The 27,472-nt window shown below is 36.9% G+C and overlaps 1 protein-coding gene and 1 long non-coding RNA gene across 2 annotated transcripts in view; both read right to left on the reverse strand.

The window, feature by feature from the left end:
• Nucleotides 1-21,858, reverse strand: part of LOC122183405 — a 37,796-nt gene extending 15,938 nt beyond the window's left edge. The window contains exons 1-2 of the long non-coding RNA XR_006180255.1: nt 21,775-21,858; nt 1,091-1,205 (exon numbers count right to left, since the gene is read on the reverse strand). This is a non-coding gene — a long non-coding RNA (uncharacterized LOC122183405). The remainder of the gene's footprint in view (nt 1-1,090; nt 1,206-21,774) is intronic.
• LOC122183404 (leukotriene B4 receptor 1-like) lies at nt 14,439-16,819 on the reverse strand. The gene has a single exon (XM_042877304.1). The coding sequence runs from the start codon at nt 16,754-16,756 to the stop codon at nt 15,749-15,751; it is 1,008 nt and encodes a 335-aa protein (XP_042733238.1). The 5' UTR covers nt 16,757-16,819; the 3' UTR covers nt 14,439-15,748.
• Nucleotides 21,859-27,472: the final 5,614 nt, after the last annotated feature.

Raw genomic sequence — 27,472 nt, forward strand, 5'->3', positions numbered from 1 at the left:
GGTAGACAGGGATGCTCTAGCCACGTAGGAAATGCCAGGAAATTCTGCCAACATCTTTGAATCCAAAGGATTAAATACCTAGTTTCACAAAACTGCAGGATGCAGAGGTAACCATGGAAGGAAATTGTTCAATAGTCTTTTCTACATAGTGGTGTTCCCTAAGTTTTGTACTTTCTAAACTGGGCATTGTAAGAGTTTACCCATCAGAACTGTGTGGTCTGAAACAAATAAGCTAGTGCCTCTTTTTTTTTATATTAACATCCAGTATATACATTCATGTATATATATAATATGTACATACACATATATATGTCATTTACACCCAGTAAAACTGCATGTTGGTCTCTATTCTTCCTCCTTCGTGAGGATGACACAGCAGTGGGGTAAGATAACGTATGCTCTGCCTGCAGCCCTTTGTGTTTTTCTTAACTACAGCAATGTAATCCTGCATTCCAGATACTGCAAAGCTTGGCCAGTGTATGCATTGTATACAGTGTAACTTAGCCTTATCATAAATAGTTCTAATCCTACCCCAGACACCTAAATAATGAAGTTATTTTAAAAGATGTATAACTACTGCCTTACAGTCTGAATCTGTCTACAGAGGATATGAAACAATCTATAATGGTCCACTGCTAGATTTAACTTCCACATCACTTAAATTCCATTCCTCTGCTGGTGCTGAAAATCAAGGGGATGGATCAAACAGAGATTTGTGTTTTTTTTAGTGAGAACACTTAAGGACAAGCAGTATCTAAGAAAAATCTTACAGACATAAACCAGATTGTAATCTACTTCCTATTATAAGTTGGATTGGCAAATTTCCAAGTAGAGAAACTTTCTCACTAGCAATGATTTGTTCTTATGCCCCCTGCCTTTCAAAGCAATTAACTCTTATGTGTGATGATAATTAAGTACATGATTAAGTTTGAGAATGAACTGGATATAATTTTAATGGTCACTGAAAAGAAAGAGCTGCACCTGAAAATGCCTACTGTCTATATGTAATTATGCCAAGAAAACATACAGTAAGTATCTGTAAGAAAAGGAGGAAAGCAGTGTCCCATTCTGCTCCTTTTACCATAATTACCTGACCGATCATCTTGATGTCCCTTCTTCAGTGACATTTATGACTGGCCACTCTTGAAGTACTTGCTGCTCCCTTCCATATGTCTTCCATAAAAACAATAAGGCACATTTTTATTCTGAAAAAAGTAAGTGAAAATGAAAACTTACTTTTCAACTGCTTGAAGGAAGGGACTGTCTTGACATTCTGCATTTTCTGTAGCTAAGTCTTGTTAATGTCTCCCTGCCCCTCTTCTGGGGTTTAATACAGTGGTTTGTACAACTACTTGTGGGGCTGCATGATGAAACTTACCAAGAAAGTGATCTGAGAAAAAATAGATAACCATGAGAGCAAGGGTTATTTCTGACATATATCAATTCCCTGGTATGCTCAAACATGCAGACCCATAAACAGTTGAACTCTCATCACCAGGGAGCATTCATGAGAACAGAAGTGCAAGGTGAGCAAATGTTGTTAACTGCCTTTGCTACTGAGAGAAAAAAAGGTGCCTTCATGCTCAACATTCTTGTTTCCTAAAGCATTTCTGTGGACTGACTGCACAATCAGCTTTTGCTTTGGCAATAAACAGATTACTACTGAAACTAATCAGAACATGTGCAAAATAGCATAGACATGAGTCATACATACATTATGTTTTAAATTAAATCTTTCCAAAGTGCTGTTGAAATCAGTCAGTGGTTCTCTTTTGTTTTGTGTTGTGTTTTTTTTTCATCCTCAACTCATCTCTGCATTTACAGGCCTTAGTCAAGATGGTCCTTCACAATGGTTTTTTGATTTGTTATCCCAGTATTTCCAGCCAGACACCAGTTTCTGCTTCTTGTTTATTGTTTATGCTGAAAACTGCCTTTAACATTATCCCTTAAACCTGGAAAACCCTGCCCAAATTAATTAGCATTCAACTTAAAACTGAGCCCCAAGACATGTTTTTACTTTGATGCTTACAGTAAACTGCCAGCGAACAGTGGATAGGAAGACTGCAGACAGGGAATTTTGATTCTATAAACACTGTTTACTTCCAGCTTCAGGAAGTCTATGAAGTACGCAAATAACTAGACTTGTTTGCTCTGTGTTCTTTTGTATCTTTTTCCATTAAACTAGTCTGCTACAGCTATTAAAATATAGTAATGGAGAACTCTATGTGTTGTATTAATAAGGAAGAAAGCTGACTATTGCTATACATCTTCTGTTTGATGCTGTGCTTATATTAAGTAACACTGATGTGTCAGGAACAAAGTTGCATAATTTACACATACCCTCATGGCAGCACAGTGCACACATAACCTTTTTTGTTTTTTAAGATCCATACTCATTTTTAATTAAACTTAGAAGCAAACTTGTTCTTTCTTTAAAGTTGTTACTGAGCTATAATTAATTTTACTTTTATCTGCCTTGCTTTGGAAAAGGAGTTGGTCTGGACCAAAGCCAGCTCTTTTACCTCAATCCCAAGGGAAAATTCAGTCATCTGTATGACAGGAAAAACGAGACCTAACTCAGTCAGATCAACCAAGCTTCACAGCAATAAACTAACAGATTTCTATATGACACTGCTCAAGAAAGACAAAAGTGGATAATACCAATACCAATCTTTGAATTTTAACAGCAGAAATTCAGTTTATTCCTAATTTCTACTGTATTTTCTGTCTGTACACATTCATTGGAAAAGGGCTGCTCCCAATCCTGTAAATACAGGCCATATTTTGCTTATTTTCAGGAGAATCTATAGACCTACACACTGCAGCATATTAATAAACTGAACCACTTCCAAATGTCGTTAGAGCAAAACAATTCTTTTAGTACTGTCTTGTTAACGATTAACAATGGAAGCACTGCCAAAGTACATTGGCCTGGAATAGGCTGGCCCATAAAAGAGGCTAACTCTTTATGCCATGTTATGTGAATAAACAACTCATTATGAAATTCTTTGGAATTCCTGTCCTAGAATGTCAGGGATATAAGGGGTAGACATGAAAACTTCCATAAAAAACGAGAGTAGCAACAGAACTTTCCTCAATATGGTTAAATGATAATATACTCAGCAAGACTAAAAACTTTGTTATTACAATAGCACTGAAGTCTTAAAGAGTGATTTGCAACCAGTCACAAAGCAGGTTCATTTTATGGTTAGAAAGTCTTTTCCATTTGTGCACGATGTCATTCATATATTTATGAGGATGAAAGGCCAGAAAACAGACCTACAAAACACTGAGCAGAATTAATCAATTCCGTGTAAAAGTGTAGATTGTTTTCAAATAGTGCGTGAATCTGCTTTCATTTCAATTTCAAGTTATGACAGAAGGCAAATTTATAGGATGGCTTTACAAGAAGTAGGCTTAGCAGAACTTACATTAAGGGCAACTGACTCAACAGCTCAAACCAATCTTTTTATCCACCTTCCCATATTTTATATCGTGAGCATCCCTCATTTAGCATCAATATGACAGAGGTGGTGTGGAACAGGGAACTTCAGTGAGTTGAAACAGCTAGGGAAACAAAGGAGAAAGGAAATGAGAATAGATGCAGGAGAATCAATTTTAAAAATATATAACTGGTGGAAGAGAAATATAGAGAACACGTGGGTGCAAAGGACAAGTACACTAGAAGTATCAGCAGAGTAGCAGGATGTACATAGGAAAGATGATCTAATGGGAAAAACAGGTGCCATAAAATCAGAAGGTCTTGATTATATTTCCAGTGTTCCTACTGTGGCCCTAAGAAATCCTAAAGAGGTTAGTCATCCACTAGATCCTCTGCCAGTAAAATCAGAAAGAGTACTTATGCGATAAGCAACATGGGAATATAAAAACCTGTAATAGTCAGGCCTATCAAGCTTTGTGCATGAAAATGAGATTTACCCAATTGCTTCCAAACACATTTTCTCCTACAGCCAGGCCTCCACTCACTTGCTATGCAGTGCTGCAGCTTCCCTCCCATCACTGGAGGAGGTGCCTCTCAGTCACAGTCCTAGCTTGAACCCCTACAGCCTACAGTCCCAGCACTTTCCCAACATCCAAGTTGAAGCACCTGTCCTACCAAGTCTACGTCTCCAGGTAATGCCACTTTGTTTGATGGAGTCTCCTGGGTAAGGAAAATAACTGAGAGGTCTGAGCTGTAAGATGCCACAGAGCTGGGGAAATTAAAATCCCTCGGTTGATGGAGGTGTCTTTTGGCTCAAATACTTGGCTAGATGGGTAACACCAGAAGAAAAATCCCTGACTCATCCCTTTAGACAGGGGTTAAATAAATGTCTGGTTTGATACAAAATGATGTCTTACTTTTCCTGAGGCTTTTTTTCCTATTTGCTTGTGATGTCTTGCTCTGTTATAACTTACTGCATTTTTTTAATGGAAAAACTTGACTAAAAGAGAAAAAAAAATCATGGAAAGAAAAATACAAATTAAACATAATAGAGAATGTAAGCAAATATAGAGAGAATGATGTTCTCTCATATTCAAACACTTGTAGCCACAGCAGCTGCAGAAGAATAAAAATATCAGGCAATAACACAGAAGAGGAGTAATAATGGCAACAAGATATATTGTTAATACAGACCATAGAGTACAAAGAATTAGAAATAGTCATACAGCATTGAAAGAGAACATCAAAAAAGCTCACGGAGATTGAGCTCCAAAGAAAAAAAAAAGTCCCAAATACGGAAATGTAAACAAAAGGAGTACTGAAGGGAGAACATTTCACCAGATAGAAGAGAGAGATGTCAAACAGAAAAGATTAACAAAGAACAAAAAGTCTTTGAGGTGCAGAGAGTATTTTCCAGCTTGCTCTGGAGGCTGGATTTGGAATCGTTAAGATATAGGTGAGGTATTTATACCACATGTTAAAATTTTCATTCCAAAAGTTAATTTGGAAAGCTTTTCTCCTTTTTTTTTTTTTTTTTAAATATACATACAGTTGATAGTACAATACAGTCTTTCCCTAAATTGCTTCAGGAGATACTGACTTCTTTAGGTTAAGCAGGGAACCCAGAGTTGCAGGTGGCTGAGCCAAATGAGCAGCTCTCAGAGGGAGGCCATCCAGTTCTGCTCCCTCCCTTTCTCCTTCTACTTTTCTCCCACATCTTTGTGTTGCATCTGGAGCTTTTCTGATTGATCTCAAGGTTGGGCAACTAGACTCACTAACTTGGCAAAAACATACACTTTGGAAGGTAGGCAAGGACAAGTTTTTACTGTTTTATCGGGCTGAAGAAGCTACAGAATTGAGTCCAGAGGTGACTCAAGATAAATAGTGAAATCACATAGCCCGGAACAGAGTGGGATACAGAAGGGCAGGAAAGGATGAGAGAAATCCACTTAGGAAGTATCAAACTCAAAACATCTCCTGAGGTCACAGGAAGCTGGTTTTGTAACTTAACCACCTTAATTAAACACTCTAAGTTAGATGGTGAGAATGGTGCTGCTGCCATCACTTTTGTATACAGAAGAGGGGCTGTTAGAAGTCTCGCACACTTTCCAAGCAGATATCTTCAGATTCTCATGTCTTTAGTGCCATATTAACCACATCATTCCACCAAAAGTTGGACTAAAAGAACATCTGTAATGTCCTGAACTAACAGCCTCCCCTTTCCTACTTTGCTCCACAGCATTGCTTTTGTATTATGCTATCAGAAGCATTACATGCTTTAAAGTGGAAAATCGCATCAGATTTTCACACCTGTGTTTTTTCATTGCAAATCTCATAATGACTGTTGAGTTTCATTTTTTAGCCTTAAAGCCTTAAATTATGCAAGTAAACTAAAACCTGTTTTCAATAATTCATTTTTCCTTGGTGTTCAGTTCCCTTGCTTATAGAAACTCTTTATGTGTAAGAAATTTCCCTACTTTTCTGATATGTTCTATGTATACTTAATAGATGTAAATCAGGAAGGGTCTGTTTGGTATTCAGATTAAATTCAGCCTAATTTCACTCTCAATTATTTCTCTTTCTACTGTTCTGGCTGCTCACACCTGCTAAATTAAGTTTGAGCAAATAGGTGAAACAAGGCTTCTACTGCCTGTAGGTAGATGTACAAACAAGCTACTGCAGGGCAAGCGAAGGTGTGAACGCGCAGCACATCCCATGCTCGACAGAAACTGTCTGCAGTTCTTTCCTTAGGTTGTTATGAGCTATTACTACATAAAAGCTGACTTTATGATACTATTTTAACCAATAGGAACATTACAACTTTTAGATACCTGTAGAAAGAATATGCATCTTTTTTTTAATTAACCTCTTAATTCACCTTCCATTTTCCTATTTTTAAACTGGGAGTAATAAATAATGACACTGACTAGTATCACCAGGAGCACAGCTTCTGCCAGCTGTCCAGAGAGTTTCTGCCTGCCTGCAGGCCTTCAAGGCAGCATCTGAGATCTCTTCTGACTGTATTTTGAAGCACAATGGAATTTCTAAGAAATATTTTATATTAAATAAAAAACTGATCGCTTTGTCCAGAATCATCAACATTTTTCTGGGAAAATGAACATGAAAAGAACACAGACGACAATGTTCCTTCTGGATGCATGCAGTGGTGGGGTGTAAAAGAAGTGCCCTCCTGCCCCACATCTTAAGGCTTTGGATTGCTTTGTGTCACTGCCTTAGCTTGTAAAACTGGTCATAAAATTACAGCATCTTAAAACTCCTGCCACACCTCTTGTTCCCATGCTCACATGTAGCCCTGGCCTCCACAGGCCAGTTGTAAACTGAGTATGGGAATATTTATTTATTTTCCCTTTTTTTAGTATTACATCCTCGTATTTTCTTTGTGGAATATAATGGAATCTCCTAAGTTCTAATTATTACAGCTGAAAAGAGGCAATTTTCCATTTCCTGAGATTCTTTTTATACAGGTTAAAATTTCTCTGTCTTAAAGAAAGAAAATATATTGTTGTAATAGATTATTTCCTATCATGTACGCATTAATTACACATTTTCAGTTAGTGTTTAAACCACATACTTCAGAGAGAGACAAAGAATTGTTTGAAGCAGTTTTATAGAAAAAGAGGCAAACCCTTAGGTTTTGCTGTCGTTGCATTCTTTAATAATTAGTATTCCCTTAATCTGTCTGAAAAAGTGAATAAAGTATAATGCTAATTAAAATATAGGAAACTACTACTTAAGAGGTCAATCTTTCTTGTCTGATTCAGACAAATCAAATTCCTTTTTTGGTGGCCCACTTTACAAGAGAATAATGATCTCAGACATTTCCACACTACAGTTGGAGCCTATACCCAGAAACCAGAGACATCACTCCATTTCTTCTTAACCAGGAATGACAGTGAGCTATTCTGCATGTGGAAATGGGAAGAAGTGAAAAGAAAAGGAAGTGGTTTTGGCTAAAGCAGCACAGGAGAAAAGTAAGCTTATTTTTACGTGCAGCCTCCAAGTATGAAACTTCATTTTCCATGCTTATAAATGCCGTCTCCTGTGGGTTCAATTTTTCCTCTAAGTGTAGGAAACAAGAGAAGAAACTTCGTTGCCATACAGAAAATATTGGCAATGTGGGATATGTGGGTGTGTACGTGGTATCACATTATTACACTCAAACATTAAAAAAAAAAGAACTAAAAATGTGTACAATGAGGACCAAGTATATCTCAGCAGAGAAGGCAGGTCTGACAAAGGATGGAGCTGCGTGGGCATAGGCTGCCAAGGTCCTTCAGAACTGGTGCTTCTGAGCTGCCAAAAGCATTTAGGAACTAAGTACTGTTACAGCAGCTGAAGCACTGAAAGAGATTCAATGCAATGAATGTAAGGAGGGGAAGCTGAAACAGATGATGTGGTCACATCAACTCCAGCTAGGGGCCTGTTCATCCCCTGTAGCTCCCTCAACAGTTTGTATAGAGAGGCAGGAAAACACTCTGTGGGCTACTGAAGAGTTTAATTTCCTTTGATGTAACTTAATACTCACAAATAATACTAGTAAACATCTATCTCTCTGTAAAACTATGTGGCTAAAAATATTTGTGTGTGTAAAACTGTACAGAAAAAAGGAAACAAGCACTTTATAGATAACATCATATGAATTTGATGCTTGGGAAATGTATCATTATGCTTTTAAGCACATATCAAGCATTTTTTCTTTTTTGTTAGTATGCTCAGGACACTAAATACTTAACCTTATCCTATCAATGGCATTCATCTAAATGAAATGAAATGACAGATTGTATCACTTGGCCAATTCGAGATTTAGCTTAGGTTATTTAATTATCTGGCTAACTCCGGCTGAAGTTCAGTGATCCAAAACAGGTGAAATTCTTCATGCAGTCTGCGATAAAATCTTTATGATCAGAACAGTGTATACTTTTTTAGCTCCTTCTCTTACACAGTTACTATGTATTGTCAATGGTGAAAACATTAGACTTAATTTTCTGTATGTTTATGTCTCAGGAAGCAAAATATCTTTCTGTGTTTGAAATGAAAAGAAACTGCGGCAAGGCTTGAAGACATAAGGAAAAAAGGGCATTACATGCAGGAAGGAGTCTACAGAGTTCTTATGTTAAAATTCACAAGTGGATAATGAAATATTTAAAAGTATCTAGAGATATTACTCTAAAAATAACAAACGTTGACCTAGATGTGCCTGGCAGTTCAGTTCTGCTTTCTTAGCAGTGTTGCCTTAAATCAACACCAAGCACTTTACAAGTTTGGCTCAGACTATGAATAGACTAAAAAAACTGTAAGACAAATTTCCCTTCTCATTCATTATACTGTCAGCATTAGGTGCAAAACCTGAAAATCAAATAGGATCTAATTCCATCCCTGAGAAAAAAAAAAGTCAAACCACTGAATGCATGATTTGCTGTCATCCCAACAGAGGAGCATCAGATACAGCTTCACAATTTCCTGAAACAAATATTGTTTGAGGTCAACCAGAGAAAACCAGCTCAAATTTCTGTAAACTTGCACATACACTTCTAAGAATCATTTATACTTTTAAGCGCCATTTACTTGTCTTTTGTTTTGTTTGTATATAATAAAAGGAGTTAGTTTGGTCACAGTATTTTCTGTTTCTAATATATATATATTTAATGACATACAGCTTATCCGTAGCTATATGTATAACATATATGTATATATAACATATATTATATATATAACTATACATAACTATATTTAACTATAATGCAATGGATGATATCTTACAATTTAAAGTGCAGGCTCTCCTGCAGTGAGGGTCTAAAGTTGCCATCTCTCGGCTGTATCAATATACCCTTATTAGCCAGCTGAAGCATACAACCAATGAATTCAGTACTATAAGCTGACCTTCACTGTGTATATGCAAAAACTGAATAAAAATGTTTCTCTTCTTTTCTTTTCCCGTTGGTGTTTGTGCCCATTTGAAAGCTGTAATATTAAATTTACAAGGAACACAAACACCAGCAAACAGCACGTATCTTAAAATATTAAAGAGCAAAAATAACAAAATTCTTGGTGTATCCTCTGTCTAAAATATCTGCCCAACTTCAACCATTACTTAAAATAGTAATTGAGGCTTATAGGCATTATTCTATATTTCTTCTTTGATGTCTTCACTGCTGCTGAGACTCTACCATGAGTACATATAAAGTCCTTAAGGACCTTAATTAGTCTCCAACTGAGAGTTCAGTCCCACAGACCCTGCCTGCAGGCCCAGGAGCCCATACAAACTCAGGCCTGGGCATTCACTCCCTGTCTGAGCTCTGCTGTCAGACTGACTGTTTTTCAGCTCTGCTACAGCTATGCTTGTGTTTGGCTGTGCACCTTGTTGATCCAGGCTCTGACCCATGCATAGGCTTCTTGGCTTGGCCTTGGCCCCGACTAATCACTGCAATTCTGCTTTGTGATTACTGGGCTGTATTTGACCCTTGATAGACCTGACCCTGAACCTTATGTATATATATTGACTTTCTAGCTTGACCTTTGAACTGACCCTGTCTGGATAACAATGGATAACAGGAGCAACAAGGGAACCCACAGAGACTGAACATCTTGGTTTCCAGTCTTAGTTTTGCCCTCACAGTACGAGTGAAATTAAGTTGTGCAGTATAGAATGGTAACAATGCTATTTCATTACTGTAATGTACAAGGCAAGTCTTGGGGTGAAGTATGTATTTAAGGAGGACATGGGTAGAGCCCTTGAATGTATGAAATCTTTTTCCTCAAACAGCCATAAGAAGTTCTTCAGCAAAATCAGCTTAATAAGATTTTGATCTTTTAGAAAGTAGAATCAGTCTATTAGTGCAATGCTACTCAATGTGACAAATGTTAAGAGGATGAAGCAAAGACTTGTTAATAGACATTCTAAAATCATTATATTCAAACGCTACAACAGAGGAAAAAGGAATGTGAAATTAAATCTTGATTGTTTCCACTTTACTCATAATGCTTCATCCTTTTTCTTAAGGGTGAAACTTTTGTGGTTTTTCTTGTTATGGACGCCTTCAAGACTGCAGAAACTATTCCTAATTTTAGCACAGTAAACTAAAGACCTTTTCATACTTTTTGGATGCTAAGGGAACACCTTAGAATAACACACAGTTTAGAAATCAATGCCCTTGTTGGGATGAAATGTGAGCTACTTGAATTCAAGAGCTTGGTTCTAGCTCAACATGCTTATTAATTTCTTATTTTCAACACAGGTTTTTCAAACTGGCATTTCTTGAGGAAATAGTATTCTGTCAAAAGTTCTTAGCCAGCTTAACTTGTGCAGTGCTTGAAATAAGCGTGGGCTTGAGTTCCTGGACAGTAAGAGATGAAACAACTACATCACTCTGAAACGAATGGGACTTGGATGCTTAACACAGCATTGTGGATTTTGCAAACCTTTCTGCCTCAGTGACCTGAGTCTAAAAATACAATTTATAACTGAAAAAAAGTCCTGAAATAACAGACAGAGTCCCTCACCAGTTCTATCAGAGACTTTTCAATATAAAATTAAACCCAGTTTTCAAAATAAGAGCCACAAGATGGCAGAAGAGAACAGGAAACGTGAAAAGATTGTTGTGCTCAATGCTTGTTCTAAATATATAACACTCCTCAATTCTAAAGCACAGCTGAAGGTTCCTGGCTCTATTTTAAAATCGAATGGACGTGAATATAATTCATTAGTGACTATGTTTTAAAAACAGTCTCAGATTTGAAGTTTCTGAAGGCAATTCTACAGTGAATGCTAACATTGCAATAACAGTTCAGGTTATGTGGTACAGTTAGGACATGGAACATGCACTGTGTTTGTAGATTGTCCATACTGCCTCACCTTATCACAGTATGAGGTGTCTGATAGCTGTTTTCCAATTGCCATTCTTAATTTCTACTCAATTGACCATACAGTGAATTTTGCAGTTCTAGAAGACATAATCTTAACTCTTACAGTTATGACTATTTAATCTGTACTGGAAGACCTTATAGCATCCTTTCCATTAATTCTATCACTTAAATGACTGACACTTTACACATTCCATAAAAATAGCTTTTTTTTTATCCGAAACTTTCCATTTATTTTAACCTAAATGAATGCAGTTAAAAATATTGAATCCTTCCTAAGAACAACAACCATAACTTTAAAAATAACTACACTTTATAAAGCAAAAGAAAACATTAAAGAATGAAACAAGATAGAAATCTATTATCTCTCGACCTATCAGTACAAGAATTTTTTCTGTACTTTTCTTAGTAATTGTGTTATAAAGCTTCAGAAATCTTAGATGCCATCACATCCTTGTCATACCCAACTTGTTATGTTAGCAGGAGCAGTGTAAGCCACTCAGCCTCTCAGCAGAAAGCATTATGACTTCATATTGCATTTTACAGCAATATTTTTCTTTAACCTATTAACAGTGGAGATCAAACTGAGTTTCCAGATAAAGAACATTTTTAGTGATTACTTGACCAGACAAGAAAGCATTTAGAAAAACCTAGAACTGCCTTGCAACAGAAGTTACTTCACTTCCTTCTCTGTTCCTGTATGCTCAGCTTCCACAGTCAAACTTCTCATTTTCATTCTAAGAACATATGTTTCTTTAATCTGAATTGACATACCTCTTTTGCTTTTCCTCTCCAACTAGATGCAAAACTTTCTTACTCTTCTTCCCTTACCCATACATGCAGGAAAGGAAGCAATGCAAGAGTCGTAGTTGTAGGAAATAAAGACAAACTTCACCACTGTTAATATTCTCTAATTTTGCATCTTCTCAAGTGCTTATTCTCTCACATGCTTGTATATGGGAGAATTTGCACACTGTCCATGATACTTGCCCTCTTCTAGGTTCTTTTACTCCTTTCACTCAAGTCCTGCCCGCAATCTTTCTCTTTTAAGTCTTGTTAATAGTAACCCTAATAAAGTTCCGTAACTGTACTCTCAACTGTCCTTCAGATATCTCTTAACTTTTGCTCTGCTTCTTCCTGCTGAATGTTCTGCTGATTTGATTAAAGAAACAAAATTCTTTATTTAGAATAATGCAGCTGCCTGTTTTCTACCTCCAAACAAGGATCTTCCATTTCTTTTGTCACAAAACTCCACAAAACTCCACTCTTTTAATCCGCACCTCTGTAACAACTATTTTACCATGATGTTTACAGAAAACAATAAAAGGCAATAAAAGTAAGGCCTTTGAGACCCGTATTTTTCCTTTGTTAGTTTTTTTTTAATGCTTGTTGAATATTGGCTTCAATCCTGTTAGTACATGATGAATTCCCTTTATGCAGCACGACTCTACTACAGCATATGTGACAAATTCCTGCTGTATGCCCATAGAATGTTCATCAGGCTGATAAGTTAGAGCTTAATGTTAGAAGATTCTCATTTTTTACAAACAAATGAGAAGTTCAAAGCACCTGGAATCCTTTTTTTCTTTTTACCTCCCAGTACACAGTGTTCTGAGCAGTGTTGCATTGATTCCACGTAATGTTCCGTGCACTTCAGTGTAAGCTGAGGTGATTTGACTCAGGTGACTGAAGTCACCCCCACTTAGCTCAGCCTTTCTTCTTGCTGTGTCATGAGAAATAGCTAGACACTGAAGCCACAGAGACAGGCTTCATAAACAAGGACCACAGAATTGGGAAGTAAGAAAAACAAGAGGAACTTAAGCAAGATGAAACCTCATTTTTCTCAGACAGAATTTGGAATACCTGAGATATCACTGAGTTATCTGAGTTTATTACTAAGACTGCTTTTGTCTCCGGGTCACTGCTTGGAACTGCTTGGAATCAAGGGAAGTGTTTGCTATTAACATTCCAATACAATCTACAGAATGAACATAAAATGTAGTCAACGGCAGTCATGAAGTATCACCATCATAAGATGCAGCATTTTGCACCAGATCAATGCCAGGTTTTAGGTTTGGCTGGGATTCAGTATTTTAAGGCAAGAATATCCAATGTCTGCTGGCTGAATGGCCTGTTTTAGCGTGTAGTACTGTCAGACCTCAGGTTAGTATAAATGGAGTGGTAAATGTTGCAGCATTGACAGGTGTGTTGTATACATTTAAAAGGAAGAAGCAGTCAACCATGTCATCAGCTTATACGTCTACATCAACTCTTGTGGATCTGCTTATGTTACAGCCCTGCTGCCAAAATATTACATCAGTGGCTCTTATCAGTGCAAACCAGCATTTGCAAGAATTAGCTCCATCTGCTTTGTAGAAAGGTGAGATTAGTCAAGGCTGCTGCTTTAGCATCCTTTACTGCAGTAGGCAATACTGCACAGACTATGTATCTGGTCCCTAAGCTCTTTATAGTTCATCCTGGGTTGGGCATTAGGCATTAAAATGCAAGAAATGCACCTGGAAGGCTTCTTGAATAACAAATAGCACCAGAAGTGATGGATGCCTCACACACACACATGATTAAACAGCTTAGCTGATCTCCTAGGATTGATGACAACTAGGTGCAGGACAGACTGATAGAAAATTCCACTCAAGTTATGAAGGTTTCCTGCGGCCTAGGACCCTAACTAAGTTACACTATTTTTGTGCTTATTATCCCTTCATCAGTTCTGTTGTTATTGAATAGAATGACTGTTATCTCAAAAACATACTAGGAAATATCTTTGCTTTTTTATACAGTAGATAATAAAGTTGCTACCATTATTAGAAGGTACTGCTATATTTAATATGCTAGCAGCAATTAAGGAATAATTATTGGGGTGAAAAAAGTGGTAGTTTTATTGGATTAAATTTAAAGGATTTCATCTGCTTCTTACTCTGCTGTAAACAAGGTCCTGCTGAAGTTTTCTCTCTTTTAATCTCAGTGAAGGAGTCCAATTGATGGAAAGTCAATGGTGTGGGAAAGTATGGTGTGGGCTTCCTTTTCAATGAGAAGAAAAAATGTCTTTTTCATAGAAAGCAGGAATAACAAATACGTATGCAAAATGATTAGAAATATTCTATTAATATATAAGGATTTATTTCTCTGTGTTATTCCACTTCACAAGCTAAACTGATGTAACTCAAATTTCCTTGTCTTAAATAATAAGCTCTTCAAAATTAAGTTCTAGTTAGTCCTTCACAATTTCTCTGTAATATGAGTTACAAAACTATTTGCAGCTGTCCGAAACACAATCTGCAGGATATTACAATAGAAAGATAGTAACGGTAAGTCTTAGTAGTTATCTTCATCTTATTACAAATCAATGATTAAAAAAATAAGCAAAAGAAAGTATAAAACATGTCAAGCACAAACAGAAATTAAAAATACCCATTGAAAGCAAACATTTGATGCCATGCAGTTTTTTCACAGTGAGTTTGCATTCACAAAAGAAAAATAAATTCCTTGCAAGTCCTAAATGTATTTGCTTCTTTAAAGCAAGTTCTACTCTATTTTACAAGAGAAAAAAAAAATGCTTCTATGTGCAAGGTGAAATTCTTAGGATATCAGGCACTTCATACTATTGCCATAGCACTCTTACATGTAAAAGAATCTCACCGATGTCTCCTTCCCTCACTGTAGGCTTTGATTAAATTCCTCCAGAACTTTAATAGACATCTTGAGAGCTCAACTGAGTCAAACCATTTGAGAATACTCATACTATGAATATTAGATATATCAATAGTTCAGTTGCCACTGAGTTATGTATATAAATCAAGTATAGCTTGAGGTCTGTAACTGTCATGAAACACAGATTTCTTGTACCTTTTTCTGAAGATGCATGCCATTCCTAATACTTTACTTCACAGTAACATAAGATTCTTCTGTAAATGAAGTTGTGTAAAAGTTGTTACTTTTAAGCCTAAATGAAGTCCTGTATAAAAATTTTATGTGCCATTAATCATCTCGAAATCCATTCTTACCCATAATAAGAATCCAAGCTTGCTCACTTAGAACTTCAGATTATATATATGGGGATTTTTTGACCACTTCAGTTTTTGCTCCACAAAAACAAGTTTTAAATTTCCAAATTTTGTTTTCCATGTAAATGCTGTTTTCCACATTTTTTTCTAAAAATCACAACTCTACTGCAGAATAAAAATATTGCATTCCTTACTTCAAACCTCCAGCCATCTTGATGAGGTTCTCAGCATCGTTGAAGTGCCCGATTCTGTGATGTGGATACCAGCTTAGGAACCAAACAAGGCTTTACTGACAACTCTTTTAAAACATACAAAACTGTACTAACATTTACTTGTCCCTACGTGTAAGAACTACTGAGTGGATGCCCCAGGACCCCGTTATTAACTAAGTTTATGTTCTTTGTTAGAGATTTTCCATGCCTACTGAAGCAGTCTCTTGTTTGACTACAGAATGACTCTTCTTCTTGTCTTCGTCTGTTACAGTCTGACTCATCTGTTCAAAGAGTTTGGATATCTTGGCAATTCTCAGGTGATTCTGAAATTTTCGTGCAGCAAAAGCATAAAGTAGAGGATTAATGCAGCTACTGACAAACACAAGTGCTCCAGAGATATACTCTCCTATGTCTACAATTTTTTCCAGAGTCAAATACATTTCCTCAGAGTGCTCTATCTCAATTGAAATGATATCTAGGATGTTGAAAAGATGATGAGGAAACCAGCACAAAATGAATGCCACCACAATGCTGGTAATGAGCCGTTCTGATCGCTGCTTTGACCGGTAAGTCATTTTGCTTATTCTTTTTGCAACACACACATAAGAGGTGCATATAATTAGAAAAGGAATTACAAAACCTGCAAGAGTTTCCAGCAAAAGATACGACACTTTCTGTTTAATAGAGGAGTAGTTGCGACACGTGCATTGCTGCCCACCATTGATTTCGTCTGTCTCTTGAAATGGAATGATAGAAATACCAAGAGCTATAGACAGGAACCAAATGAAGACCATGATTATAGAAGTCTTTTCCTTTGTTCTGTATCTCTGAACAGCAAAAGGGTAAAACACAGCCATTAATCTCTCCAAGCTCAGTGCTGTAATCAGAAATATACTAGCATACATGCTGCAGTAAATAATGAAGACCAGTATTTTGCAGAAGATGATTCCAAAAACCCATGAGTCAGCAAAGGAGTAAATCCAGATAGGCAAAGTGATCAGTACGAGGATATCTGCAATGGCCAGGTTCAAGATCAGCAGGACTGAAGGAGACACTTGCTTCATTTTAGTACAAACAGTCCAGATGACAATGCAATTTCCAGGAGTCCCAATAATAAATGACAAGCTCAGTATCACGCAAACTACCAGCTTCACAGTGTTCCATGTCACATGGGTACTGGTTTCCTCAGCTTGACTCATTCTGGATATTCTTCAGACGTTTTCGAAAGGTAATATCCTTGGCACTTTGCGTTCTGCTTTTATTCTGACAGTGCAAGCAAGCAATCTCAGAGAAACTTCCCTTACTGATATCATGTAGTTTAGTAAGGCATGTGACCTCACATCCTAATGCTCACAAACATCTGACCGCATACGTTCCTGTTGTTTAGGAAAACAGTATGCATTTGTGCATGCAAAGCAAAAATAGAAATACAGTGTTGTGTTGTGCCTGGCTTTCCTCTTAATTGCATATCCATCACACCTAGCAGATTTTACAGCATGAAGGTAGTTTTTCAGAAGTCTCTTTTTTTAAAATAGCCCGCTACTTGGTTAAAACTGCCTGTGAGGAGAGTGAGGAATTATTGTACGCTCAGTCTTCAAGTAATCTCTTTTCTAAAAATTCAGGAGAGGTCTGTTGATTGTGCCTTAGAAACATGCTGACATAAAGAAACCAGCTTTTGCAGTGACAAGTGCAATAAAGTGAGAGGGAGTTGTTTTTCTAATGTTCTTCAACCAAACAAAACCACCAGAACGGTCTGCATGGAAGCTTAGGAGGAAATAGTCTGTTTCTCAGAAAACATATATTTCCATCGTCCTGCTGTGCCATCAATATGCTGTGACATAAACCCCTAGGAAATTCGGTAGTTAATGCAGTATTCAAATCTTTTGTGAATCAGAAGTTCTTCACTGTCTACCCAAAGAATATATAAGTACTACTTTGTTACTATGATGTCAGAACATTTTATTTTGAAGTCTGGTTCCAAATAATTAAAAGAGGAACTAAAAGAACAGCACCAACAAAAAGAGGCAAGTCACAGAAGTGAAACTAGACGGGATTTTCTGTAAAATAAGCACTGAAAGAAGGAATTATGCATACTGTGCTCTGCTTAAGACTGTGATACAGATTATTTCCTTAAATATTGAGGTAGAATTGTACAAACCTGGCAAATATAGCGTCCAACATAACCAGAATGGAAAAAGGATTGCAATACCTCCTCCCAGCGCCAATCAGCTTAGCTGTTTTCGATCTCCTAAGAGTATAATGAGATCAACAGCAAATCCAAGAGTAACTCCATTGAAGTCAAGAATTACTTTATCAAAACACTGTGTGAGATTTTAATTTGGATTTCCTCTGATACATAATGCCACTTCCTTTTATTTTTAATTGCATTTATTACACACTGGGCAGAGAAAAACGCAAAGCAACTGATTGTGTTCTAAAGGGAATTTCTGAAAACCGTGCTTAAAAATCCATCAATGAAAGGAAGTGCTGGGCAGTGTCTCATCTTCTAATGAAATCACTGTTATGCATGTCATTATTTCTCCAGAAGTTGCTTTGGAAGCATTTTCTTATTGCCAGCGTTATATCTATTCTGTACTACATTGCAGACACTTATTATTTAAAAAAACATTCAAGGTGAGATGCTGAATATATGCTGAATAAGATCTTCCTCTTCATAAATTCCCACTGTTTGCACAGATATTGACTCGTAGCAACATTGGTATAGTTCCTATTCAGTGATGTGTGGATCTGGTTCTACTTCTGAAGCACTTGTCCTTACATTTTTCAGAAACATGTTTCTTCCACTTCATTTGAACCACGCTTTCCAGGAGGTCTTTGCCTTCATTTGTATCTTTAATTTAAACAAGAAACCAGATGGATCTTGGAATTGCAGCAGAAGTCTGAGATTTCTCTTTCAAAAAAGATCTCAGACAGGTGAAATGCTGAGATTTCCTGAGTATCATTCTGAAGGCAGGCTTTTAGATGAAGTAACGTGGATTTTAGAGTTAACATTAGATGAGGATCATTGTTTTTTAAGAGCTCTCTGTGATTGTTGGATCACTACAAAAATTTCAGACGCACCTTAAGATGTCTCCAAATGTTCTCTAAAAGAGAACTGTTATTTTTGAAATTTACCCTAGTAGGACACAAACCCTTGGGAAATGTAACAGGTATTTCCAATAGCAGCATAATATGCTTAACAACGTACTAAACACATCACAAGTGTAGCCATCTAGTGTCCAAACGTGAAGGGGCTTTTAATATCTGAACACAGAGCTGGACTTCTGCCCTCATAAACTTGGTCTGTTTTAACAGCAGTGAATTTAGGCTGTGTCTAAAAAGCAACTCTAAATATAATTTTGTGTGTGTGCATGCATATTATATATTATTTCTATATGTGGTGCAACGGCAGAGTCATCAGCATGGGAAACTTTAAGTGCAAAAATTTACCTTTTGGTTTGAAAATAATTTCTGAAAACATTCAAAATGAGAATCAAGAAAGTCTGTGCTATTACTATGAAAAATTCTGAATTGAATTTGCAGTGTTTTTAGTATAAGGGGGATGCTTCATTGATCTTTCAAATTGTCTGGTTTTCTTTCTAAGCGTGTGTTTCCCTCTGGTGGACAGTTTGCAATTTGCTGAGTTACCACCACTGAGCATTTTCAGACAGCTAATGGTTTTAGATCAATAAAGGTAAATGATAATTTATATTTCCATCTTTAGTATGTTTCTCCTTAGAATTTCATTCCCAGAACTTTTTAACTTTGGGCTAACAGCTTCTTCTCAAAGCACATCCATCCTCCCATCCAGTAAAAGCATCTCTTAACAGCTTGCAGAATAGCTGATGCATGGGAAATTCGTATCACATGTAACAGGTATGAATAACTGTCCCAGAAAGACTTTTACAATTCTCTCCAACTGTTTTCTTCAGAACAATCCACTGGATATTCAGCTTTAGAGTACCTGATGATTAATCAATGCCAACTATCATGTATCTGCTGAAATGCTGGAAAGCCACGTCAGTAATCTTGTTTGCCTGCTGATCCTGAAGGAAGTTAGTAGTCTAAATCTTTTAGTTCTTCAGCCATTGAAAGAAGATAGCATTTGCACAATTGACATGGCTGTCTCACAACAAACTCAGATAAATGGTGTTATAAATGGCTGTGTGAAACTCACACATTACTTGATCAGAAAATCATGGGCTAGTCCATCTCCTAAGCTAGGGTAAGTTGATATCATTTGCTAGTGAAAAGCTGCTGTAAACATTGCTTTCTTGCTTTCCTTGGTCTCCTATATAAATAATGCACACAGCAGCTAATAATGCCTTTGCTCTGTAACTACTACAAAGGAAAGCACAGTCTAGGGAAAGACATATACTAGACATTTCTAAATTCTTGCAAACACTATCTGCAATAACCTGTGATGTAGCAAATACAACTGAGAATATTCTCAGTGCTTCTTCATCACTGGGAAAAGTATCTCAATGAAGAGCTACCCAGGGATCAACTGCAGAACGTAATAAAAGGTTTGTACTTTGCACTATTAATAGAAAGTTAGCAACATTCCCTGCTGTGTTGTTGTTAACTGGACTTCTAATAATGATATTACAAAATAATATGCCCCTATCTAGCTCAGTAGCCAATAGCATTAATTTTGTAAGACTGGACAGAGAAAAGAATTCCTGCGTATTGTACTCAGGAAAGCTGCTTTAGAACTCATGATAGGAGGAGTGCTTATAAAGGCACACTGTACGTGCAGCCACACATGCTTACATCTGATACCTTTCTTACTATAACAGAATGACTGTGAACAATCAGATCAGCAGTTGTGAAACTATTAAAGTATATGTTGAAACACTGCCCTCGTACAACCAGACATACTAGACCTGTGAGAGCAGAGGTGTTAATTAAGATAGTGGAGATCTGTATTTATAATTCTGAATACAAGCAGGAATATGAATAAAAACTATGTAGAGATTTTTGAAAAACTATAAGAATTTCTTTTTTCAACATTATGAAATAGTACATTATTCAGAGTACAAGCTTTCAAACAGTAAATGTATAAATTTCCTACAGCTGAAGGTGAGAATTTGGCTTGTATTTACATTAGCTGCCAGTAAATTGCTATTTGTATGTACACAAAGCATTGCTATCCAAAACCTTTACCTAGGCATATCTGGCATCATAATTACTACTGGATAAATCAAACAAACATGAATTGTTTACACACTTTTCCTTTTGTGAGTAATAAATTACTGATGACAAATACAGCTTGGATGATTTGCTGCCAAAAGTTACTCAATTTTTTCTTTTTCTAAACCTACTGTCATTTTTACCTTGTTCAGAGCTTCATGTAGATACTGTATAACTCTGAAACGCAATGAGAGTCTTTAGAGCCTCTTAGAGAAAGACTCTTTATCAAGAATCTGCCACATTTTGGTGTACATGCATTGCCCTTGTGACAAGGATCCGTCCATGCAGTTACATATTTTCAACAGAGGGCAGCATTGGGGAACCATTTATTGTTTCCTCACATAAAACTGCAGATGAGGAAGGCATAGCCACTGTCTGTGTGTGGTACACACAGTTCAAGGCTGAGACTACAAAACCTATTTCCTTTCATAAAGAGGTTAGATGACTGCAACTTAAATTTAATTACTGCAGATAACATTTTCTAGATAAACTTCCTCGATAGAAATCACTGCTGTTTCTACCTTGCAGATAATTTTATTTTCTAGATATTCTCATAATTCTAGGTTAGTACTGTTTTGGTACATGATCAATTCCAATGATGTAATATATACTGAATAAAAGGACAGCTCTGCCATGAAAAATATAGCATCTGAATTATTTCTCCACGTGTCTGAAGCAACAAACTTGGAAAGGTTAGCAATATGAGCACTTCCTTTAGTGCAATTTACATGATTATGTTCCTAGTCTTTGAAAAGCAGACTAAGTCGTGCTCTCGACCCTGTTCAGCAGATTTGAGCAGATTAAGAGTCATTTAATACATAAGCACTGAGCCACCAGGCTAGATATGCAGCCCTGGTTTCATGGCCTTTTGTCAGGAATCTTGCTAACTATGCTAAAAGTAGAAAGACTATACTCATGACAAACACGAAGCTACTCTCATACTCTATAGCAGCCACCCTTGGGTATGCAAAAGACACTTGTAGAGCAATACTGAACTCCCTCAGTCACTTAGTAATTAGCATACCTGGCATGTTGTTCTGCATGGCCAGAAAGAAGCCAGCGTCCTACTGTGCCACTGATCAAAAAGATCTTGTCCAAGCATTCTTATTCTGAAATAAAAAGTAGCCAAGATTGATTCTGAGATGCCACACAGGTACATTTACAGCTTTCACCAAACACATACATAACATACTGTATGGAAAGCATGTAAGATATGCCATCTTTACACACTAGTGATCTGTTATCATCATTCTGTAATGTGACCTATTGCTTCTACAGGATTTTCATTTAATACTAGAAATGGCTGTGAATAATGATAACTTTCCCAGTGTTTTCACTGGCAGAAAGTGCTGGCACTTAAAACTTACTCTCAGTAGAATGGAGGGGTTTTTCTAATTACTATTTTCTATTTACTAATTTATAGACTGTAATGGAATGTAAGGCTATAACATATTCTAAGGTCATCTGATCTCATGCTATTTACATTTGACATGAGCCTAATAATATGACCTGGATTTAGGCATTATTTCATATGTTCCAGTTTTGGGTCAGATCAAAAGGTCCTCTTTTTTATGTATTTTTTTTTTTCCTCTTTTTTTGTATTTTGTCTGTAGTGACATGAAAAAGCAGGTACCCAGGAAAGCAGGTAAGAACAAGCCAAGTCTGACTACACTTGTCCCACACAGTTTGTGCATTTTAAAATGTTTGGTGGTCAACTGCTCTGCAGACCTGTGAAGACCATGCTTGAACTCATGAACACCTCTGGCAGCAAAAGTTACTGCAGCAAGACGTTCTGCAGCTTTAATACACTGTGTGAAGAAACACATCTTTCGTTTGTTAGTCTCCTATCAGCTTCATCTGGTTAGTCACCATTCATGTACTGGAAGGAACAGTGAATAGTTGATTCTATTCACCCTCTCTATAGTCTTGATTCGATTAAACCCCTTATCTGTAACTTCTTCATTCCAAAGGTAACTCATTCTTTCCCCATTTAAGCCATATGCTCTATGGTCATAGAGATCCTCTACCTTGTCATCCCATCTTTATATCACAGACTGTCCTCTGCCTAGTAGAGTTCTGTAACTTACTTTGCTGTATCTCCTGTTCTGTGCTTAAATCAGTAAAAGTCATGTGTCATTTAAATTATTTTGTATTGAATGACAGTCAGTTTTAATTTTGTAAGCTATTTTTCTTGGCTTTGTGTTTCAAGTCATGCCTGTGCAGGATGCATTTAGTCCATAATGGCATTGAATGGTACCTCTTTAATGTCTGTTTTTTTTCCTACACAACAAATGATGTATGACTACTTTTATTATGATTGCTGCTTTCCTGTCTTTTGAGTTGCTGCATATTAACCAAGATATGTGGTATCTGACCACATTATTACCAAATCTATTGCTATAGCTCTGATGCCTTGGTTCTTTTCTCTATTAGCTGGATGTACTGCACAACAGCATAGCAAAATGTTCACTATGTACAACACATCCTGATATAAAATCTTGGTTCTTAGTACATTTTGAGGGCTGTTACTGAGTGAATAGAGTACATAATGGGGAAATCATGGGTAGGAAGCCATCCTAGACACTGCTACTGCGTATCAGCTACAGCTGACAAAGTTCTGCCTGATGAGAGTTGTCCCCACCAGGACAGTTTTAAATTGCAAATTGCAGATCCAGTCAGAAATATTATCCAAGTTCTAGCTATCAGATTCAGAACTTGAACAATGTTAGGCTGAATCTATAGCTCAGGAGACTGACTGAAGTCTTGTTGATAATTATGTAATACTACATTCCACAAAAGATTATACAGACATCAAGAAGTTGACTGTAAAGAATATAAAAACAGGATTTAAATAGACATTTAACAAGAATTTAAAATTTTAAAATTCTAGCCTATGTTATCTGAGAAGAGTCATTTATCTGAGCAAAGAATGAATTCAGTATAGTGTAGCAGCTAGCCAAAATGAGGAAATACCCAAGACAAGACAGTAATAAACTTTGAGAAAACCATTTTCTCCAGCTAATCAATACATCTCTGCAGCCCACAAATGCAGCAAAACTGTTTGTGAGCTACGTTAGGATAAGGTTCAAGCAGAGGAGTTCAAATCCCCTCAGAACAGTATTTTTTAACAGGAAATCATGAGACCAATTAATCTGCCATGTGAAAGCTCCTATATTTCTTGCTTTCAGCAGAAAATGTGTTTTTATGTCACATGATAGCAGTATCCCTTTTCTATCACTGCTTCAGCCTGTAATTTGAATTCTTTGGTTTCTTCACTTTCAGCTGTCAAACACCAATAGCTGAATAACTATACCATGAAGAAACCTTTCAGAGTGTTATTCTAGTAACATATTTGAAACCTGGCATAACAGCAATATTTAAAGCTTCTCAAGCCATTTATAGCATATTCATTAAAAATCATTCTACTGCATCAGTTCTCTCAAAGCACTCTGTCAAGGCAGTCTTTGGCAAGGTTCCCCCCCTTTTCTAAACGTGTCCACAAAGGGATCCAAAGTATCATTTTGCAGTTTAAAACCTGACAGTGTCGTTCACTGACCCCTCTCTCGATCAAAAGGGAGATTAAATGGTGGAAAGTTACTAAAATTGTCTGCTGCTGAAGTTGTTTAATGTTTCAGATGCTGAACAGCACTGTAAAACTCCAGCTCATATTTGGAACCGTGCATTTGTGGCTATAATCTTTCCTATGCTGAAGAGATCAGTGGGAAGCAATGATGTTAATCTGAGGATAAAATGGCACTGCGATGTGAAATATCTGTGCTTTGGCTTCCAAGGTTTGTGCATACAGAGCATTCAGTGATATAAATTTAACCTACATTTCCACTTGTGTTTGATGCTAATCACTGCTGTCAAAACTTGTGAGATGCTAAGCCTCTGTGCAATAGCAGGTTGTAAGATTGGGTCATTCTATATTCTTTGATCTTTGTTCTTGGGCATTTGATTAACAGGGCCAGCAGGATAACTGTCCCAATCTAATTTTGATGCCAGCTATGGTTTGAGCAGAAGGATTAGAACAGTGACTTCAGAAGTCTACCAGAACTTAATTTTGTTCTGACTCTATTTTTGCACTGACACACCTAACAGCCTCTGACACAATGGTACTCACTGTGCTGCTGCTTAAACCAGTTTCCCATGACTAATCGTTGGTAGGTGCCTATGTCCCTCGGTCCAGAAGGGAACTGTGTTCTTACAGGAATCATCAAGCAACGCTTTTTAACTTAGCATGCCCAAGGGATGGAAGGGCAGGTGCCTGTGCGTAATTTAGATATGTTTATAGGCTATCTCTTTCCCAGGAAAGTGGTTTAAGCAAAACATAACAGACCAGGCATTTATTTTTACAGATTGACAGTCCATACACAGATGTGAACAACTCATTTTGTTATCCTGTTTGTTTTTATGTTACTTAAGGTACCTCAGTAAAATTTGAATCTTTTTTATTTAACTCTTAACTGTAGCCAGTTTTCCTACTCCTGTTTCATGTTTATGTGATAAACTGGACTAAAAGAATAGAAAATACATGGGTAGTCTGTGTTACATCTCCATATCTAAGGCTGTTTTACAGATGCATCTTTCATGGGTGTATGTGTTTCAGACCCAAAGAGCCATAACATAAAATTAAAATTAAAAAATAGGTATCTTTAAAGCGTCCCTTAAAAACTCAGTTAAAAAAACCTCTCCTACATTTTAAAGCACTCACTGAAGAGGAACTCTCAAATTATTTTCTATAGGACAAACCGAATTCTCAAAAGGTATGATCAGCATCAAAAATGAGTAAGTGAAACCTTAGTGAGGTTAGATACAGATCAACATGCCCCTCAGTAAATCACTAAATGACTAATGGGCACCACTTTCAGTTCTTCTGGATACACTTGTACTTCCAGAAATGGAATAGCTTCTGTCAGTAATCAGCTGGATCTAGTAGAAGCAGTGCTTTATCTTTTTAGAAGCAACTTTGAGTTAGCAAATTTCTGAAGCCCTGTATTTCTCAGCAGGTTCCCTGACTCCCAGACCACGTGGAACATCAATCAAGGTGTGACACCACGTGAAATTGCTTATGAAATGGAAGAATGGTCTCCCTGTCTTTTCATTACACATCAGCTAGAATCCTGAAACGCTGCTGTTTGACTCATGCCACATAACAAGCAAATAGAAATTCTTTTGCAACTCTTTGGCAAGAATGTCACTATGTCCTAGTCATTCTTACAGTCTTTTAAGACATGCTAGCCTTATAATAGCAGCATGTTGAACTTCCGCTCTATTTTTTCTCCAATTCCTCTATTTGTCTGAAATAATCTCGCCTGCAGATCATCTTGCTTGCAGATTAATACTGCCTTGTTAGACTCCTTAGCTTTTCATCTCAGAGAGCAGAAAGAGTTTCTCTGCACTGTACAAAATGTCAGACTCTATCATTCATGCAACGTGCTGGGAAATTGCTGTAACTGAGAACTTGTGCAAGCCATAAGCTGTCCCTGAGGGTTCAACCTACTCAGTTTTCATCACACTGTAGATCATATTTTCAACTTTTTATCATACATTCCTCCTACACATAACTGTCCTCCAATTTCAAAACTCTTCAGTGGTCCAACCTGGAGCAAACACAATTTACAAAGATTCATTGGATTTCAGCAAATTTGGAGCATTTTTCAAGAAAGTGTAATCTCTGGGTCCTGCCAGTAAATGAACATCTCATAGTTTGTAACACTAAAAGGTCCAAAGATCAAGGAGATATTTACTACGTGTCTACTTTGCAAAACTACTTTATAGATGTGGGTTTCCAGGACTATAATTTCTTGTTGATCCCAAAGAGGAGTCAAATCAAATTGGAATGCAAGCTTGATTGTTCTGTTCAGTCGTTGTTTTAAATGATGGGTATGTGAGTTCCTCCAAGGTAATAACTAGAAATAGAAGTTCTGAAGTTCATTTGCTTTCAGATACATGAATTTTACAAATATAATTTTTCCTTATTGCTGAAATTTAGTAAGCAATATTGTAATTAAAATACCCAAAAAATGAATTGTAATCTTTTATCTGATATGATGGCTACGAGAGATCTGTAAATCCCTCAAATCAACAATACTTATTTTTCTTTCCAAACAAAATATGCTGTGTTACTCAGTGAATACAGGGAATAGGTAGTTCAAGTTAAAAATGTTTCCATTCTAAATGCAATTTTTTGAGTAGAACTATTGTTAAGGAGTACCTGCTACACTGGGCCAAATACTAGGATTACACTGGAAAGCCTCTAAATCCTCACAAGTGCAAGGCAACTATAATAGGCCTGGATTACCGAATGTATTAATAAAGTTCTCTGTCACTTTCTACCTTAAAAGTTTGTTTTAAATTGTTCATTAACATCTCCTGATTAGTAACACATCGTTGCATGGCTTTATGCTGTCTTAACAGCAGGCTGCTCAAAACTTTGGATCATGGCAGGCTTACCCGTCATTGGGTGCTCACAATGAACTGTGAAGCTCAATTACATGGATTGTTTGCAAACACTAATTGATGAGCTTTAGAAAGAGTAATATGATCACCTTTCTACAGATTAAAGGTTTGAAGATGGGACAGATGACAGTGACAAGATATATTAATTGTGTACATCCTACCTTGGCTGAAGGCTAAGCTCTGATGTTCTACACTGATATTCAGGTAAGCCTGCACCTCTGCACCCACACTGCCCAGCTGCCTCCTCTCCTTTTTTCTGT

This window comes from Lagopus leucura, unplaced genomic scaffold, assembly GCF_019238085.1.
Source record: "Lagopus leucura isolate 7727_CA_CO unplaced genomic scaffold, USGS_WTPT01 Super-Scaffold_100017, whole genome shotgun sequence".
NCBI lineage: Eukaryota > Metazoa > Chordata > Aves > Galliformes > Phasianidae > Lagopus > Lagopus leucura.

Bases quoted from the DNA above. Each gene is read 5' to 3' on its own strand.
- LOC122183404 (XM_042877304.1), bottom strand. From the start codon at position 16,756: ATGAGTCAAGCTGAGGAAACCAGTACCCATGTGACATGGAACACTGTG.